This window comes from Mus pahari, chromosome 7 (assembly GCF_900095145.1).
Source record: "Mus pahari chromosome 7, PAHARI_EIJ_v1.1, whole genome shotgun sequence".
Classification (NCBI taxonomy): Eukaryota; Metazoa; Chordata; class Mammalia; order Rodentia; family Muridae; genus Mus; species Mus pahari.
This window is the reverse complement of record NC_034596.1, coordinates 81151857-81171352: the sequence shown is the minus strand read 5'-3', so window position 1 is coordinate 81171352 and position 19496 is coordinate 81151857. Positions and strand designations below refer to the sequence as shown.

Sequence of the window (19496 nt, the reverse complement as noted above, 5' to 3'; positions counted from 1 at the left end):
CCCCGCAGGAATCACTAAAGACCCACCATTCTGTGACTTTCACCCCCATACAACTAGTGTAACTTTCACTGAGGAAGATGCTAGGCCCTGTCTCTGTTGTCACTGCACACAATCAAGCTTTAGGCTTCTGGAGCCCCTGTGAAGTCACTACTCAGGTCCAAAGGGCGAGGGCCACAAAGAGAAGACAAGAAAATCCAACCTCCAGACCTGCTCTCTCTCCAGGTCCAGGCTCCGTCCTGCAGTGAGGGGGCCATGCGGGGGCCTCCCAAGGTCCTTCAGTGTTGTTCTTCAGTCCAGGCTGCCTGGGCAGCACCTAGCAGAAATGCCTCAGGGTGGCATTAATCCCTCACCCTTTTGAGTGCTCTGACAGTCACTAAAATGGTAAAACTGGCATGGAAAGGAAAGGAGGAGGGCTGGATTCTAGGTGCCACTTTCATTTTTCCAAAAGCGGTATTTTAGGATGATTAATCTGTATTTGCTGCATCCATGCAATTTAAGAGGTCTTGTAGGGACTTCTGAAGTCAGTGGTCTACTGGGAAGCCTGTGGTTAGGATTCTGCATTTGCAGCCCACACTCACCCCCATTCCTTTACCTTCTAGCATCAACATTTTAGACTTTCAGAAGTACACTGAGAACTCCCCAGATAAGGGTGGATGTTTCTTCAAACCATAAAAGACTGAAAGCTCAACAGACCATGGTTAACTACAACACAGCCCCAGCTATCCCCCCGAGTGCTCAGCACTAGAACCTTCTCGCTGCAATGACTCACAGAAGAAAAGGCTATTAACACAGGCGTGTGTCTGTACTCTTTTCCTATATTTATTCGGACATTCATCTCTGAGCATGTTTCATCACACTGCTGACCTCAGCAAACGCTCAGGTCACCTTGCTAATTACTATCTGGCTTGACCAGGCTGCTTACCTTATGATACTATCTCCTAACACCAAAAGTCTAACAAACACCACTGTGCTAGGTGCTAGCACTACAGTGGAAAAATTCCTACTAATGTCATCTGAGGTCAAGTGTCTTCTTTCTTCTCCTCCACTCCCTCCTCTTTTTCTGTCCTTCCCTCCTCTCTCCTTTCCTCCCCTGTAGGATCCTTGGGCCATACACCTGCTAAGCAACGCTCTACCAGTGAGCCAACATGGCCACCTTGGCCCACTTACTTTCTTAGGAGAACTTTCCCAAGTTACAAGCACTTTGATCGGGTTCATTTAAACCCATCATGAGCCTGTCAGTTTGCCTGGCAAGCTTTACTCTTGGTTTTCTTTCTCTGTATTTCCTGGGAATAGGTGCGATTCTGGTTCTGACAAGGGTCACAAGGAAGAAACAGTTCAGATGACTTGGTTGTTCATAGCCGCCATCCCTTTTACTTCAGTTATTTCTTAAAAGAAATGCCACAAGTGCTTTTGAAGGGGGAGGTGGATGGGCTCTAAGTTATAAAGTGTTTCAAGCATCAGAGGGAATTATCAAAGTTGATTGTCCCTATATAAACAGTTAAAAGCAAGCAAGGGGGAAGGGAGAGAAGGAAGAAATGTCCACTCTCTTCAGAGCTGACGAGTTAGACCTGAGTAGAATGGGAGCTTATGAATCTGTGAATGATAACAAGAACTGCTGAACCAAGAAGGGGCCCAGAAAAACAGATGTGAAGCAAGACTAGAACACAAATGCACTCATAAAGAAGGTTTTAACAGTATCAACAGAAAACAAGCTATTTTGGCTAATTATTCAGAAGGGGGAGTGGTTTTTGTTTTACAGATGGGAAAGTGACTTGGATATTATTATAATGAAACAGGACCCCAATGTTTTGATTTTCAAATCCCTTTGCCCCCAAATCCAAACGACATTCCATCTTTTATGTTCTATTGTTCTCCAGACTCAATCTCTAGGATGTGGAAACTTTGATGATGCTCTTGGAAAGTGCTTCTCTCTGTTCCATGCCAGCCTCTGTGCTAGGAGAAGCTTGAAGTTCAACCCAAAAGCACAGGGCTTGGCATGTGAAATGCTCATTACAACTTCTCATTAGTTGTGTCTCTTGGGGCAACAGTGGCATTCTTGAGTGTGACTCAGTCCCACCACTCTGAATGGACGGCTCGTGGTTAACCTGAGCTGAGCCAGAAGGAAGGCTATACCAAGATGAGAGTAAATGGAGTAACACAGGTTGCAGGAAAACAGTAAAAAATTATACAAAATTTCTGGACTATCTTCTTACTATCAACCATAATAATATACTATCTTTATTTAGCATGTATTGTGGAGTGCACATTGATTTGTGCCCAACACTTCTGAATTCTCTTCTCTTAATGATCCCTTGAACCAGGTACTCTTGTCATTATTCCTGTTTTAAAGTAGGAAACTTTAAAATTAGTAGGAATCAAAGAGATGTAGGGATGTTGTTAGGTTGGTAAGGAGCTAGAACTGCTCTATAAGAGCAGGAACCAACCAAGTGATGCTCAAGAGGTTGATTCTAGAAGCTGTGAAAAGCTCTGTAGATTAAAAATGACTGCAGTGATCCAAATCAAATATAAGGTTTAGCTCACAAGGCTTTATCCGGTGCAGTTTCACAGTCTGCTGTAGTCTTCAAATGCAGAATGACACATGTCTACATAAAGGAACTATGTCAGCAGTAAGCAGAGCTAGCAGGCACTCCAGACGTCTGCTATAGCAGAGCTAGTGGGCACTCCAGACATCTGCGCCCTCCCTGTACTCCTTTTTGGTGAGTCTAAAATTTAATGTCATTTATTAAGTTCAGAAAAAAACAAAAAAAGGTACACTATTTTCTTTTAAGTCAGGCTCACTCACAAAAACACTTGCTGTGCGAGCCTGGCAGTCTGAGTTAGGCTCCAGGATCCACGGCAGTAGGACAGCACCAGCTCCCTGAAGTCATCCTCTGACCTGCATATGTGTGCTATACGTATGTGGGGCATTTTCTCTCCTCTTCCTCTGTCTCACACCATAAAATTACTACTACTACTACAACTACGACTAATCTTTGAGGCCTCTGTAACACTGGGCCTTTTACATGTGAGAGATGCTATGTCTCCATTAGTGCTAACGTAGCCCCACAGACTAATGCTAGTTTTAAAGGCAAATTGGAAGCTATTTGCTGGAACAATGCCTCACAGCATGCCTTTTGATACTTGGATTATATTTCTTAAATTCTGAAGAAATCTTTGGTTTCCCCCTTCTGTGCATTTTTGATGCTGAGCTGTTTCCGGTTTTCCCACACTGCTGCCTGTCACAAAGAAGAAACCACAAAAATTCAGCAAAGCAGAATTTGCCCAAAGAGCTGCAATTCCATCTTGGGAGTCTGCAGGGCTTCCCTGCCAGCAGTGAGTTCAGGGCAGCAAGCTGTACCTTCAAAATTCCAGCCCTGTCACCCAAGTCCAGCCCTGTCACCCAAGTCCAGCCCTTCACTAGTACCACCCAGGGCCCCCAGGCCTGGGCTGGAGAGTCTACAAGGACTATGTCGTCAAACTCAGCATTTGCTTTCAGATGGTCAGCTGTGAGCTCCTCTGAGTTGAGTGAGTGTCTCAGTCATCAAAGAATAACTAGTGTCCTTTAGATCCTGTTTATCCACTTACCTATGAAGTAAGTGATTACTGCCCCATTATTACAAAGGAGGAAACAAAGACCAAGAGATGAAGTAACTCGCTCAAAGTGTTTACATCAGTAAACTGTGGCCCAGGGTGAGAGGTCTGCAGGCTGGATCCAGGGACGACACTCTTTAGGAGTTGACTCTCTTCTGGGTGCGGGTCAGGAGGGGCCCAGTTTGTTTTCGGCCTTCCCATCAGCATTCATCCAGAGCCTTCCTGCTGCCCTTCACTCACACTCCAGAGAGTACTGTGGCCACTACGATACTGATATAGCAGGTACTGAGTAAATTTTGTGTTGGGTAAATGAATAATGACAGCAATATGATTAAGGGAGTCACAGGGGAATGTTTCCACTCAAATATACAATTTGATTCACTCTCCAAAGTGAAAAAGCAGTAACTAAGTTTTCTGAGTTTCTGACAACTAAGCCTGAGCTTAGACAAAAGAGGTGTCTTCCTGAGGAAGGGCATGCTGTGAGCAGCTCTAGGTAACCATGGCAGGAAATGCCTGAATCCCTCCGACTTTTCTTGAGTACCCTGGTTTTAAACTGGAGCAAACTGCTAGAGGCAACACCCTCACCAATCTATTTCTAGTTACTAATGGGCTGGAGGCAGAGGAAGGACAGTGTGTTTCATGCATGGGGATGGCTTTTTAGCATAAACTAGGTAGCCTACAAAGGGCAGCAGGAATGCTATTGCTACACAGGTCCTTGATTAATGCTGGTCAAGTTCATCACCTATACAGCAATGCGCAAACGAGGGGAAAGGGGACTGAATTTGACGCATTGAAAGGATTTGATTCTGTAGAGTGAGCAAGAGAGAATAAGTGGGGGGAGACCTTTTCTACCTCCTTTCTCCAAGCTGACAATTCAGTACCATTACCTGATGCACCGTCTGTGGTTCCAGACAGGTCAGAGGCCAGCAGAGTTGGTTAGCAATAACCTGGAACCTTAGTGATGCCTCTCATCACAACTACTAGGGAGCCCTGAAGCGCAGTGGTTGGTCCTCCCTCAAGACAGAGTCCAGATGTTATGCAGTGTAATCCCTCTCCAGGTGATTTCAATTTGAAACCATGGCTGAGCCCCAACTTTGGGACTGCTCGCCATCAGGTGTTGGGGTTTCAATTCAAATAGTCTTGAAGGCTTTGTAAAGAGTGCTGTTAGCTTAGAACTGATGTAACCCTGGCAACTGCAAACAGCACTACAGAAGACTTACTTGGAAGCCCTCTGGGATGCTGGCTTTCTGAGCACTTGCTTGTGATTGGATGCAGGCTTGGGGACCAAGGTGGACGAATTTGGAGGTGCCACTACTTTTTGTGGCAGGGTGTTTGGCTTCTGGCCACCAGTTGTGGCACTTGAAATTCTGCAGCCTGGACCATTATTCATTGTCCATAAACTGGAGTTAGGTAGTGTCTGGCTGCCAAAGATTGCCTGTAAGAAAAAAAGAACATGATCGATGGAAAGTTCCGTCATCCCTCCTGGCTGGTGCAGCTCGTCTGTAATCCAAGGGGCAAAGGGAGAGGGAAACTGTTAGTAAATTTCAGGAGAAAGTTCCCTAAGGTTGTCAGTACAGATCTTGATTCAGAGGAGAGAGATCTCTCAAGAGCTGCCAGAGTCTTTTGAGAGCACTCTACCTCAGAAATTAGGACACCTGGGCACTGTGTGTTAGTCACTGCACATGAGTGAAGAAAGCATTTACTCTCTCAGCTTAGATCCCTTCACGTTCAATTCAGGGAGTGTTTAATCAATGTCCTTCTGGTCAGAAGAAACAATCCAGAGACATAGCTGGGATCCTAGACCACTTCAGTACTCTGAACTGCTCTAGAAGGTCTACAGGTCGGAGGAAAGAAGTCCATGTGACCTGGGCACCGTGAGCAAGCAGTTGAGGAAATGAGGCGCAAACAGAAACTAGGAGCCGCCAAGCCATGCAACACCCTGAGGGCTACTTTCAGAATCCCAGCACAGAAACACTTCACTGATCTAAAGTTTAACATGAGATGTGACATTTGACAACACTTAAAATAAGTTTACTACAGGAGCACATCACCCGATAACTACACGACTGGCATGGGTTCCTTCTGCGCAAGGTGAGCCTATAAAGACCCACTGCACACCTACGCATGGTGAGTGCTATAAGTGAAGGTACCATTCTTCCAAATGGATGCTTAGCCAGTATTTTCTTTTTTCCATTTGTGTGTGTGTCTATTCATGCATGGACATGCGCGCTTGTGGGGAGACCTGTAGTTGATGCTGAAATCATCCTTCATGGTTCTTCTATCTTATTTATTGTGGTGGAGTCTTATTTATATTAGTAGAAAGCGTTTTGTTACTGGTCCTTAATAGTATAAACACTGCTTTCAGTTAGCATGCCCTAGAAAAACTTTAACTGTAAAGTCCTAGTAAGTGAAAATGACTGACAAAATAGTGCTTTTTAAATAAAGGGGTGCCCTGAAATCGACTTCTGCCAGTAGATACAGCATATAAAGTGGGGTACAGCATCTGCACATGCATGGACCTAGTGGAATCCATAGCCTTTACCACAACTCCTTTGTCTTTTTTGGATTTAAAACCCAGCTTGGGAGGGTGTGGGGAAGTGTGCGGCAACTCTTCTCTATAACTTGGGGCACCCCATTTTGGGGAGCTGAGTCCCAAACTCTGGCTAGGGAGATGTGAGACAGGTTGAGTTGAGAGGTCTTATGTGGACGACTCTGCTGATTGAGAGGCCTGACTACCAACAGAGGTTTCTAAGGCAGAGGAGAGGACCTGAGTGGTCCAAGCTGATCTGTTTGCTGTTGGCTCAGATGGGGGCACAGTGAAAGACAGAGAGGCCCAGGGACTGTGGGCAAGAAGGTAGTCTTTTCCTTCATTTGTGGTGGGGATCAAATGTAGGTCTGATGCTACTAACTGGGTAATCGACTCTAGTTACTTAACCTCTCTGAGTTTTAAATTTCTTGTAGGCAGTTGTATCCACATTGCTGGACTGGTGGAGGTTAAATGAGGATCACGCAGATCACTCTAGCCCAGGCATTCAACAAAGGTGCCTGAACATTAACGAAAGCATCTCTCTCTCTCTCTCTCTCTCTCTCTCTCTCTCTCTCTCTCTCTGGATACAGGGGAGCTGAAGAACATACCAGTTCACCTATCTGTAATCCTTTGCGAATGGCAGTTGGTTATGCATTTTTCCAACATATTTTTCTGGTCTTATGATGATGCTCACTAGCTGGGAATGCAAACTCTTAAAATGAAAACATATGTTTAGGTTCTCAGATCATATTTACCCAATTCTTTCTGGCAGAAGTAATCTTTTCCTCTTCTGAACACTTATAAACATGCATTTGTGTGTTTCTTATCGGAGTGGCCATTCTGCCATGTACAGCAGCCATTTACAAACATACTTTTCTTCTTTGTATGGTACACAATGAAAATGGCTGGGTGTATTCGATCATCATTTTCTTTCTTATTGTTTATGTTTAAATATTTTTCAGAGGAAGTGTGTGCTTACACATATAAATGCACTTGTGGAGGTCAGAGGTTACCTGCGGGTGCCGGCTAGCCTTTAGATAGTGCTAGGAAATGGGAGCTCAGGTCCTCATGCTTATGCAGTGAATACCTTACTCACTGAGCCATCTGTTGTACCTACAGTGCCTTATAGAATACAGAATGAACACACATGCACACCTGCACACAAACACACAGTGATACATCAGCTATTCATTTTTTTTAACTTGGAAATCCCCTTGTGGAGCATCTGTCTGGTTTTCCATTTATTCACACACGGATACATACCTGTATGAACTCCTGTACATTTAGTTTACACTTTGAGCTACAAACTAATTTATTTTCTTTTCTTTGACCACAGGGAGCTCTTTAGGTTGCTTTGCAACCTTTGACACACTCTACCAGTTGGATCTTGCCTGCTTGAGGTTTTTTTTTTTAATTTTTTTTTCCCCATATGCTGGCAGCTAGGTAGTCCAGGCTTATATTCTTTTTTTTTTTAAATTAGATATTTTATTTATATTTCAAATGTTATCCCCTTTCCTAGTTTCCCCTCCGAAATTCCCCTATCCCCCCACCCCTGCCCCTGTTCCCCAACCTACCCACTGCCATTCTTCCAAGTGCTGGGATTAAAGGCATGCACCACCACTGCCCTCATTTTTTTTTTTTTTTTTAAGTAATAATTTGGAGCTGGAAAGATGGCTCAGCAGTTAAGAGCACTGACTACTCCTAGAGGCATGGGTTCAACTCCCAGCACCTACATGGCAGTTCACAACTATCTGTAATCCAACTTCTAGGGCACTTAACACCCTCAGACATACATATAGGCAAAACATCAATGCACATAAAATAAAAATAAATAAATAATTTAAAAATAACAACTGGGTTTTTTAGTAACAACAATAGGAACTACAGAAAATATGCATTTACATATAGATATAATGTTGGGATAGGGCCTTTTCCCAGATTTTAGAACCTAGAGTGTGTGGGATTTACCTAACTCACAGTCAAAAGTATAAACAAATCTTCTACAGATCCCAAATTAAAGGAAGCTCACTTAACTAAATGCAAATTTTGCACAAGGCTCTGTAATAGTGATGTCCTTAAAGGGCAAATGAAGCAAATGTGGAGAGATTCTTCCTTGGGAGGTTCAGCTGGCCTGGACATTACCACATCTTCCTCTCTTCCTACTAACACTATTCTGCTTCTTTTTGAATAATGTGTGCTTATCTTTTTAAAAAATTATACTTCTATTTCTCTTCTCCCTAAAAGATAAGCACAGTGTGCTACAGGCCATGTGCCGGGTGTGGTTTTAGGAGAGCCCTCTCAGAGCGGACAGACTGCAGCTTACAGCCCCCGCTGCCACTGTCCTTCTTCCCTCTAGCATGGATAACCTGCCAGGCGTGGACAGGGTAGGATGAACACAGTCAATAAGTGTGCTGAAGATGAGCCGGAGGAGAATGGGTTCCTGATGGCACCGCAGTGTCTGGAAGAGTCTATTTCCACAGATTTCTAATTATATGGGGAAAACCCTCTAATGTACCCAACCCCTCTATTGGTTATAGAGAGGTTCGCTGTTACATGCAGTTAACTGTAATCTCAGTTAACACAGATTCAAGCTTCCTTAAGCCTCAATACAACAGGCATAGACTGCAGTTTCTCTTTCCAAGGACAGTAAGAAGCTGTCTGTGGCTTGTGGTTTGATGACCACACTCTTATATACTCAATGGACAATGAAGTGATAACCATTGCTTATGGTGACATACCAGCTGGACATCACCAGAAATGTTAAAGGCTCAGTAATGGAGACAAGTCCCTAGGCACCACACCAAAGCTGAGGCTAAGTATGACAAGGTTAAAGAAATCCTATCTGCCAGGAAACACTAGGGCTCAAGAAAAGCAGACCTGTGAATGAGTGTGTTTAGACCACTGGCAGAAATCATCTTCCCTAGGTTCCCTTCCCTGCTTTGTAGCTTGCAATTTAATCCTCCAATTTCTCCAATCACAGGCTGTATTGCGAGTCTCTGTTCTGATAACTGTGCCTAAGAGGACAGAAGAAGTCTATGAAGCTCTTACTCAAGACACACAGCAGCAGCAATGCAGGGATAATGGTGGCTGTCCTGCTGAGTATGAAGTGAAGGGAGTGGGGGAAGAAGTAAATTTATTGGCCTGCTCAACATATCCATGTCTCCTGCTGCTTTGTTGGGTGTGGGAAACGGCCACACTACAGCAAGGAGACTCAGAAAACCACAGCTTGAGGGCTGGCATGGCCCCAGGGCAAAGACTGGAAAGGTCCTCCTTCTCCCACAATACATGGTGCTCATGGGCAAGGAGGAGGGATTTCTGATACAAGCACACAGGCTGCCACTGGGAAGGTCACAGAAGGTCATGGGGGAAGCAAGCTCTGGCGTCTTACTAGAGAGACAATGCTGTCCAGAGATTAAATTCTAGGAGGCTCTAATTGTTTTCCTTCCAGAAAAACACTTCTTTTGGCCTGCACTTAGGCTGGTTGGGATAGAGCAGAGCTCTCTTCGCTAGAGACTCTCAGTTTACTCTTGGAACACCATGGGAGGACCAGCAGCGCCTGGCCTCTGTCTGAGCAGGGCTGCAGCTCCTCTGACTCCAGAGGAGCAAACATTTGAAGGTAGCATTCTCTCTCCATCAGATTTTTACCTAACTAGGATAAAATGCCCACTGATAAGCACATGAGCCACTTCCAGAGGGCTCCTTGCTGGTAGCCCACTGACAAGGATGGCACACACAAACTGCTATTCACACACTTGTCTACCAACAGGCCGAGATCTTTTCAGTTAAAAAGCACACTACAACTTTTGAGAGAGCCGAGGGGAGGGTGAGGAAGCTGTTTATATTTTGGCAAAAGCGAGCTTTTGTTTCTGACCGTATGCAGTTCTTGGCTGTCTCCCACTCACCATGTTTGTCAGCTGGGAAGGACGCAGGCTAAGGAGGAAGTAGAGCTTTTGGTGCTGCTGAGCTCTGAGCCGGCAGGGCCATGGCTTGGGCAGGGATGGAGTGGAGAGACACCAGCCACACAAAAGCTTGCCAGAGACATGACACTAAATTACCCACTGTGCTTGAGTGCATCCTCTCCTTTCTGACACAAACAAGGAAGGAGGCCTAAGTGCTTCTGATGGCGTCCTGTGCAAGCAGCAGATACAGGTGCTTCTCTGGACAGAAGAACTTGAAATTCATATCAGCCAGCTGAAACAAGTATGCCTCAATAGACAGTTCCTAAATTAGCTGCATTTGCTAACATCTGAGGTGCAATGAGGATTATTAAAATCAGATAACTGAATGTACTTTTAAGCCCCAGAACCCTTATTGCTAACCAAACTGGAGACAGTTAACAGTCTTGGAGTTAGAAGCAGGCGGCTTGAGCCAGGGCCACTGCGCATGACTACAGGAAGGGAACTTGCCTAAATCATCTCATGGCTTGCCTTCCTCCATCAGCAGCCCCACTCCCCACCTAACAGCAGAGCCAGTCACTCAGCCATAGGTGGAGGGTGGTGTTCTGCTGGTCACTCTAGACTCAAATGACTGGCGGCTCTGATTTGCTCCCCTCTTCCTTCCTTGCTCCCTGCTTGCCTAGCATGGTATAAACACAATCTCACATGTACACAAAAGCTTGGCGGGCAGAAGGCTCATCTTTCTCCAAACACTTGAGTTTCTTTAACACATTTTCATTAGAAAAGGGAAAACAGGATTAAAAGTCCACTCCAGTTCTACTCTGGCATATACTTGCTATCATCTCAACATGTGAAGACATTCTCTGTGTATACATGTAGATTTCTATGTGCTTATAGAAATGAGATCACACATGACACCTGATGTTCTGAGGCCTACTTTTTCACTCAAATATCTTGTCATATCTATAAAGGCAGACCTATCATTGCTTTTATGACTATATATTTTATATATGGTTATCAAACCTGACTTAACACCAATAGTAAAATGTTACAAAGTGACATGGGATAGATCTATAATTGCTAGTCATGTAAGTAAAATTGTAACATATGTTTGAGTAGAATGAAAAAAAAAACTATTCAAAACTTTCAGTATCAATTTTGAACATACATGTCCCTGGCTGTATGATTATGGTGAGAGAGAGAGAGAGAGAGAGAGAGAGAGAGAGAGAGAGAGAGAGAGAGATGCTTGACAAGCACCTAACCAAGAGCCATCCCCACTGTCCTTCATATTTTTTGCTCAGAAGCTTCTGAGGGTTGAATGTCCCTGACTCCCCTCTGGCCATGGTGCAGAAATGGCTTGTATTCTGCAAGAACTGCTCCATAATTTGATGCTGATACTGTTTTTCTCTTTCAATTTACAAGACATTTCTGTCTGTGGACAAATGTGTTAACAATCCATAGGTACTATTCTAAAGAATATTCACTTTATCCTGATATTAATCCATTTTAAACTAATTCTCATACCTCTCTCTCTAGTAACCGTAAATAGATTAATTACATATCCTGTTTTAGTTGTCCAAATAAGTAGCTAATTAACATTTTATGAGCCTGGAGCTTTCCTCAAGATACATTAAATATTGTCTTAACCAACTTCTAGGAGAAGCTCAGGGAGCTAAACTAAACCTCCCAAGTTGACATAACAATGGTATGTGCACTTAAGGTCTGCTGAAGCATACTGAGAAAGCCAAGATAAGAAAGCAACTTAAGTATTTAGTGATTAATGACTGGAAATGGAAATGTGATACAGACAACAGAATATCCCTATAGTTAGGACATTGTACTTTGGACGTGCACACTTCATGTGCAGTGGGGACATTTTTCCACATGCTATGGCAGGGATAAAACTTCAGAATGTGATGATGCTAAGCAAAATAAACCAGTTACAGAAAGGCAAATGCTACAGCAGTCTAGGTACACGAAAACCCTGAAGCAACCTGATCCTAGACAGAGAGTAAACAGCAGCGCCGGATCCTGGGAAGAAGAGGAGGGGATGCTGTTCAGAGAGATTTGAGTTCCTGTGCTGCATTGAGGATGCTCTGGAGACCTGAGGCCCAGCGAACGTGGACAGGAGTTAGCCAGCTGTATTGGACTGCCAGAATTGCTCAAGAGGATGTGTTTACTTTATGTGCATTTTTACCACAAAGAAAAGTTACATTAAGAGCAGCTGAAGTTTTCCTTTGAGACAAGATCTCATTCTGAGGCTAGGCTGGCTTCAAACTTGGGTATCCTCCTGTCTCCAGGTCCCAAGTGCTGAGAAGCCCCAGCTTAAGAGCAGTTCATTTTTAGGGAACTCACTGCTCTAAATGCTCTGTTACACTCTGCTAACTCTCCACCGTCATCTCTGACTACAGAAGGTCAAGGCACACAAATGTCAAAGTGTCCCTGACTATGGAGTTACTGTGTAGTAAACTGGGATTCATAGCATGCACGGGTACCAAGTAGCCACCTCACTCGGCTGCCTTCCTTCACTGTGTTATGCTGATTTCCTTTTAGAGAACATGCATTTAAACTTAAACCTCTTTTCTAAACCTAACACTGTCACCAGTTGAAGAGGAAAACAAATTTTCTTGTGTGTTTGTGTGAGCATGATATCCCCCACCCCCGCCACACTGAGTGTCCCTTACCCCAAATGCTTAGGTAATATTTCAGATTACAGACTACATCCATTTATATCATGAGACATCTTTAGGAAGGGCCCCATGTCCAAACACACAATTGGATGAAGTATTATATCTGCCTTATACATGGAGCCGTAAGGTCATTTTATACAAGACTTTTAGTCAGTTTGCACATGAAACAGTTTCATGGCATGACATTTTCCACTTGTGGTAGCATGTCAGGTCTCAAAAAGTTCTGGATCATGAAACTTGGATTTCCAAGTTACTGATGTATAATCTGTAGAAAGTCAATTAAAAACAAAGCAATGAGCTCAGACCGAGTTCAACATATTCCATATTTTATTTGCTAGTAGCTCCAGAAAACTAATTGTATATTAAGGCCTCTGATTTCTTTTTTCTCTTTCTTTCTTTTTCTTTCTTTCTTTCTTCTCTTTCTTTCTTTTTCTTTCTTTCTTTCTTTCTTTTCTTTCTTTCTTTCTTTCTTTCTTTCCTTCCTTCCTTCCCTCCCTTTCTTCTTTTCTTCTTCTTCTTCTTCTTCTTCTTCTTCTTCTTCTTCTTCTTCTTCTTCTTCTTCTTCTTCTTCTTCTTCTTCTTCTTCTTCNTCCTTCCTTCTCCTTCTCCTTCTCTCTCTCTCTCTCTCTCTCTCTCTCTCTCTCTCTCTCTCTCTCTCTCTCTCTCTCTCTCTCTTATTTTTATTTTTGAGACAGTGTTTCTCTGTATAGCTTTGGCTGTCCTGGAACTCAACTCTGTAGACCAGGCTGGCCTCAAACTCAGAAATCCACCTGCCTCTGCCTCCCAAGTGCTGGGATTAAAGGCGTGCGCCACCACCACCCCCCGGCTCTGATTTCTTAATAACATGTCAGAATCTTATCCCGTATGCCTGATTAGTGAAATAAAATAGTAAAAAGTACTAAATTCCCTCACAACTTTAAATTCTCTATTTATAGATCTCTGACTTGTCTCTGTCCTGAAATGACTGGTTTGTTTTATTTGGCCCAGAATCATATGCAGTTGGCCTACTGCGTACATCTTACACAGGCCTCACTGTCATGTATTTATTAAACAATTTTCCTGTGCCTGTATCCATCTCAGATGGATGGACTTCTTCCTGTTAAAGATGTCTTTCATCATGTTACACAAAGCTACTGCTTTGAGTTTTCCCCTATGTGTGCCTAGACAGAAACTACAGGCAGGATGCATAAGGAGAGGTTCTGTAGCAGAGCACACCTTAACCCTCTAGAGCAGAGGTTCTCAGCCTTCCAATGCTGTGACCCTTTAATACATGTCGTGGTGACCCCCCACCATAAAATAATTTTCATTGCTACTTTATAACTGCAATTTTGCTACTGCTATGAATCATAAGTATCTGATACACGGGATATCTGATATGTGACCTGCAAGGGGGACATGACCTACAGGTTGAGAACCATTGCTCTAGTTGAATAAGCCCACTCCTTAGTCACTGCTACGTGAACACCTACAATCAAGTTAAGGTCTCCCTAACCTTCCTTTCCTCTCTCCGGGGGATTGTATAGAGTAATTGTATATGGCTAAGGGATTGTATAGAGTAATTGTATATGGCTAAGGGATTGTATACAGTAGTGCAGCAGCAGCAAGGCTGATACCTCATCTCATTAGTGACATGTCTGTAAATTGTAAAGGAGAAGGTGAAGTACTTCTGAGGAGGAACAGAGGGAAAAGTCTCCAAAGTCCTCTGGCCTGGCACAGCTGTGTTGCTAAGGGAGGTGCTCTGATGGGGGGGGGGGCTTCATTAGTGGACTAGAGACAACATTCACCTGACACAGAGGGACATCATTACTGCAGCAGCTTTACAGAGCAACCTGATGGTAATCAGGGGACTTCTTTTACTCTTAGCAACAAATCAGGATAGCAAACTACAGTCTGTTAGTGTGACAATGCATTAAGATTCAGACTCACTGGGCATTAAACATGTAAACCTAATATTAATTAGGCAAAAATGCCAGTGACATTTGTAGATGCCTGCATATTCCCTGGCAGTTTTCACATAACACCCAACAGAAGTAAAAAATAAAAAGCATCATTAGTAACAGGGTTAAAAGAAACATAAAGAGCCAAGGCTGAAGAGAGAGGGCTGTACAAAGCCCCGTACCAGGAAGCCCGTTGAACATTTCAGGAGCACGCATGACTTATTAGTTTCTAACCTTCCACTCCATGATGGAGCACAAGCGAGGCCAGAGCACGCAGGTTTCCGAAACCTCTGCCTCTACAAACCCCCAAAGATACTCACTGAGAGGTGCCTAGGATCAGGTCTAGGCCGTCAATAGGTTTAATAAACATTTCCTCTTGAGACCATGCATATGAACAGCCAGAGGTTAAGAGAGTTGGAACTATAACTTTTCAATGTAGTTTTGAGTGCATCACTCCTATCTGCACTATGGAAGTGGCACACAGCGTGGAGTTTGGATGTCAGATGTTGACATCCCTGGGCTCCAATGCCAGTTTCCCCACTTGTTACTTTTGTGACTCTGGAGAAGTTATATGAATAATTTTTTCTCCCATTTAAAAAAATGGGGCTAATCAGAGGCAGTTATGGTGACTCAGTGCATCAATACAAATACAATGCTCGGTTTGGTTACATTGGGAATGTTTCGTTTGAGAACCAGAATCCTAGTGAGCCCCCCCCCCCCTTATCACTTCCCAATTAAAGAGAAAAAAAAAATGACATCCAAAGACATTCCAATAACCTGTTCTAGGTCATGCCCCGGACAGGGAAGACTTAAACGGAGCATCAAAGCCTGTCTCCAGTGGCCATTTTCAAAGTCAGTGAGGGCAGTTTTCACACACATCATTCATGTATTTTCAATAGGAAAGAAAAAAGTTTTTACCTTGGCAAAATCTACTACACTAGAGTGTCCTAAGAAAAATCAATAATGAAAAGCTAGAAATACAAGTGTTAGATGAGTTCCCGATAAAGATCAAGGGAAAAGTGTGCACAAGTACGTGTGTGCACAGGAAAAGAAACAAAAAGACAGCCTGTCACACATGACATTGGAGTCCACACTTCAAGCAGTACCTGTTCCTGACCCCCTCTCCTTGGTACCCACAGGGAGCCAGCCCGTCCTGCCACACACAAGGCTTTAAGGATACCTCCCGCAGGGCCCTGCTACTGCTTACTGCTTGAAAGAGAGAAGGATTTCTGCCCCCAGCTCCCAAACCCAGAGCAGCTGAAGCTTGAGGGAAAGAGTGTTCCTCCCCACAGGAGGCTGAGGTTTTCTAGACAGATGCAAGAGACTTTTAGGAACAAAATAACAAGACTCAGATGTTTATATGGGGATCCCCACCACACCTGTAGAGTACTGAATACACACACATTGGCAGCAATAAGTTGCCCCCTAGGGCCTCCCAGATATTTCTACACACAGACGAGACACTCCAGCAAATGGTCCTGGTCCTACTAACTGGAGGAACATTACTGGCTACTTTACAGGATTTAAGTTAGACTTGCCCCTGTGGGAAGAGGAGGTAAAAAGCAGATGGGTGGGGGATGAGAAGATGCAGCTGGAACACCCTTTCTACCCTGGGATATGCTACTCATGTGGCCAACTGGGGTTCTGAAACCTGGAAGGCCTTTGGAAAGAAAACAGAACCCGTGACAAAGTCAGATGTGCTGAAAATCTCTCCTCACCCCTACTGTTGCAAAAAGAGACTTCAGCGATTCTGCCCTGGCCACCAGAATGCCCTTAACTGTTTTCTGTCTTTTGGTCTCTTTTTCAGTCTGGAAGAGGCCGAGAAGAGAGTGGGAGGGAGCGCAGGGGGACTGGGGCTGGGAGCAGAAGTTTAACAAAGGATCACTTTAACAGAGACTACTGAGTAATGGTTTTGTCCGTGCCAAGAATAACATCAGCTCACTGTCGCCAATTAGAATCAGGTCAGTCGTGCCTCATGGCTGCTCCAGCTCCCCACCCGGACCCCGGCATGAGGTGCTACTCATGCTGATGTCACCAGGAATCACTGTGGCCCCAGCAAGTCAGTCCCCCACTCAGTTCAAAGAAAAGCACTTTTGCACTTTTCTCTGACAGAGGCAGGAAGCCAGTAGGAGCCGGATGTGGCAATCGGGGAAGCTAGAGAATGGCAGTCTGTAAGAGCTACCTTCCAGCCCTACCTCAGGGTTCCGTGAATTAGGACACAGCAGCTCCTGGACTAGTGCTCGAACGTGCCAGAGCTTATGAAGTAGTGGCCATTACTGACCAGACAGAAGGGAGGATTGTGTCCTATCTCTTGTCTATTCGAAGACATGAATCCTGGAACAGTGACCACTGAGCAGAATGGACCCTGATAAGAAGGGTGTGCAAAGAAGTGCCCTGATAACTTACTTATGAGAAGGCTGTGGGACTGGACATGGGATGAGGAAAATAGCAACAGAGTTCCCACAAAAATGACTGCATGAAATTTTATAAGACTGATACTAAGTTTTAAACATATAGTTTTTCTAAAAGACAGAAAAATGACCTACCAGAAAAATAGACATAAAAATATAAAGACAGACAGATAGGCAAGCAGACAGGCAGGCAGACATACAGACAGACAGACATAGAGGGAAAAGGGGGTGAATGAATATGAATGAATGCATATCTCCTTCCTTCTGGATGAGACCGTGAGAGAATGGCATTAGCATCCTTTGGGAGCTTGTGAGAAATGAAAACAACTGAAGCCTCACCCCGACCTACTTGCATGAGCAATGGGATGAATGGCCAGTCAGTATTTTAACTGGCTCTTCTGCTCGCCTTGATTAGGGAGATACAGTCTAGGACCTGCAGGTCAAATCCAGCCTGCTGCTAGCTTTTGTAAATTAAATTTGTAAATTAATATTGAAACACAGGCACAACACATCATTTACCATGGCTGAGCCGAGGAGCCACAACAGATGCTACGGCCAGCAAGGGTTATTTATAGGAAAAGTCTGTCAACCTTGTGCAAAGTTTTGCAAGCTACTGGGTTCAGTTCCTAGCATATAAAAGCTCACAGTTCCAGTATTCATTCCTTTTGTTTATCATGCATACTATTTTCTTTTAGTTTTGTCCCTAAACTTTGCCAATGGCTCTAAGTAACTTTCTTCTTTTATTCCCAGGTAACAGGATCTATTTTTCTCAAGGGTGAACTCAGTGCATGGCAGTTTCTAGATTTGTGAGTACAATGCTAGGCAGCAACAAAGAGCAAACCTGACTCCCTCTAGATGGTTGGATATGCTGTATGCAAGTTCATACCCTGAGTTGGAACCTGCCTCCCCAAACAAACATCTTACAGTCAGTACATAAGTTCTCTGATTGAAGGCAGAAAAGGATGCCCGTAATGGAAGAAAAGCCATGCAGTCTACCCATTTTTTACGAGATCACTGTGAAAGGTGCTCTTTATAGGAGAATGACTTCACTATCTATACTGTATGATTACGTACCTGAGCACAATAGTAAATATAAAGACACCTTAACATACTAGTCTCCAAACATCTCGCCTGTGGATGCATGCTTGGTAAACCCAACTTTAAATCATAAAGAGGCAATTAGTCAAATTACCTATACTTTACAAAAATGGCTTAAAAGCACAGGGAGTTCATTAGATAAATACCATCTTCACCCCTGGAAAATAATATAAGGGAAATGATAAAGGCCACACTGAGATGCAACTCATGCTTCAGTCAATAGTGTGGTGGTAATAAAGATGGTCAGGTATAGCACAGCTAAGCTAAAGCCCAAAGGCTTGATCTCTAGCAGGACTCTGCTTCTGCTCTAGAGTGACTACTTCAATGTCTTCTGAATAAAGTGCTCCACATCCCTAAACTGTTCAATTAGAACATCTAACACCTCATTTGCTGTCTTACTAAAGCTGTAGGGATTTGGTCTCTCTTGCTTCCCACAATCCTGGCACTTGACCCTTATTCACCTTTACCTAAATCAGGGTTTAGAAGGACAAGGGACAGAGATAAAATTATGTGCACGCGCACGCGCACACACACACACACACACACACACACACACAGAGTGATGAATGATTTTCTGTTCTCTCTCCAGGAGACACAGGATAACTCCCTTCTTGGGAGTTCTGCTTCCTCCCTAAGACAGATACTCTGATAGATCTGAAAGAACATATTTTCCATATATTTCATAATTCAGTGAAACTAAACTAGGATAATCCTCACTGAAAAAAAAAATCCACACGAGAATAGCGGTGCTCGGAGTTTTCAAAGGAATGTGAGCTGCTGGAAGCTAATCAAAAGCACGAGATGTACTCAAGAATGAAGCCGTTTCTAAAAGGGAGAAACTAGCAAAAATTGTCTTTCCTTTTCCAAAATGTGAGTGCTCTGTAAACAGCTCTTATGTTGAAGACGCTTCACATCTTCTTATGTTGAAGATTTAATACACATTGTAGTGTGTTCAAATGTAGTTTAAAAGGAACCCATGCTGCCTAGGAAAAGGTTCAGTTGGTAAAGGCCAGTGTTGCCAAATCTGGTTACTAGAGTTCCAGCCCTGGACCCGACAGGGTGGGAGGAGAAAACTGCCTCCCAACGCTGTCCTCTGACCTGCACGGGAGCACTGGCACATGCAGACCCATACCGTCTATAATGATAAAAAACAAACAAAAAACCAAAACTGCCTATAGTTTTGATTAAAAAAACCAAAACCAAAAAATACCAATGGAGCCAGAAAGATTGCTCAGTGGGTAAAGGTGCCTGCTTCCAAACTAACCCTCCTGAGTATGAGCCCAGAGCCTGTATAGCAGAATGGAGTTCCACAAGTTGACCTCCATATGCACGAGGTACCACATTCA

At 43.8% G+C, this 19496-nt stretch overlaps 1 protein-coding gene across 13 annotated transcripts in view; it reads right to left on the bottom strand.

Annotated features, from left to right (window-relative positions):
* The window catches only part of Ttll5 (tubulin tyrosine ligase like 5), a 228384-nt gene that overhangs the window by 38414 nt on the left and 170474 nt on the right, over nt 1-19496 (bottom strand). For 11 of the 13 annotated variants that reach the window (XM_021201541.2, XM_021201542.2, XM_029540627.1 and 8 more), the window contains one exon: nt 4812-5026. The exons of the other annotated variants lie outside the window; for them this stretch is intronic. In XM_021201541.2, coding sequence (XP_021057200.1) covers nt 4812-5026 — 215 coding nt within the window. The remainder of the gene's footprint in view (nt 1-4811; nt 5027-19496) is intronic. 13 annotated transcript variants of the gene reach the window in all.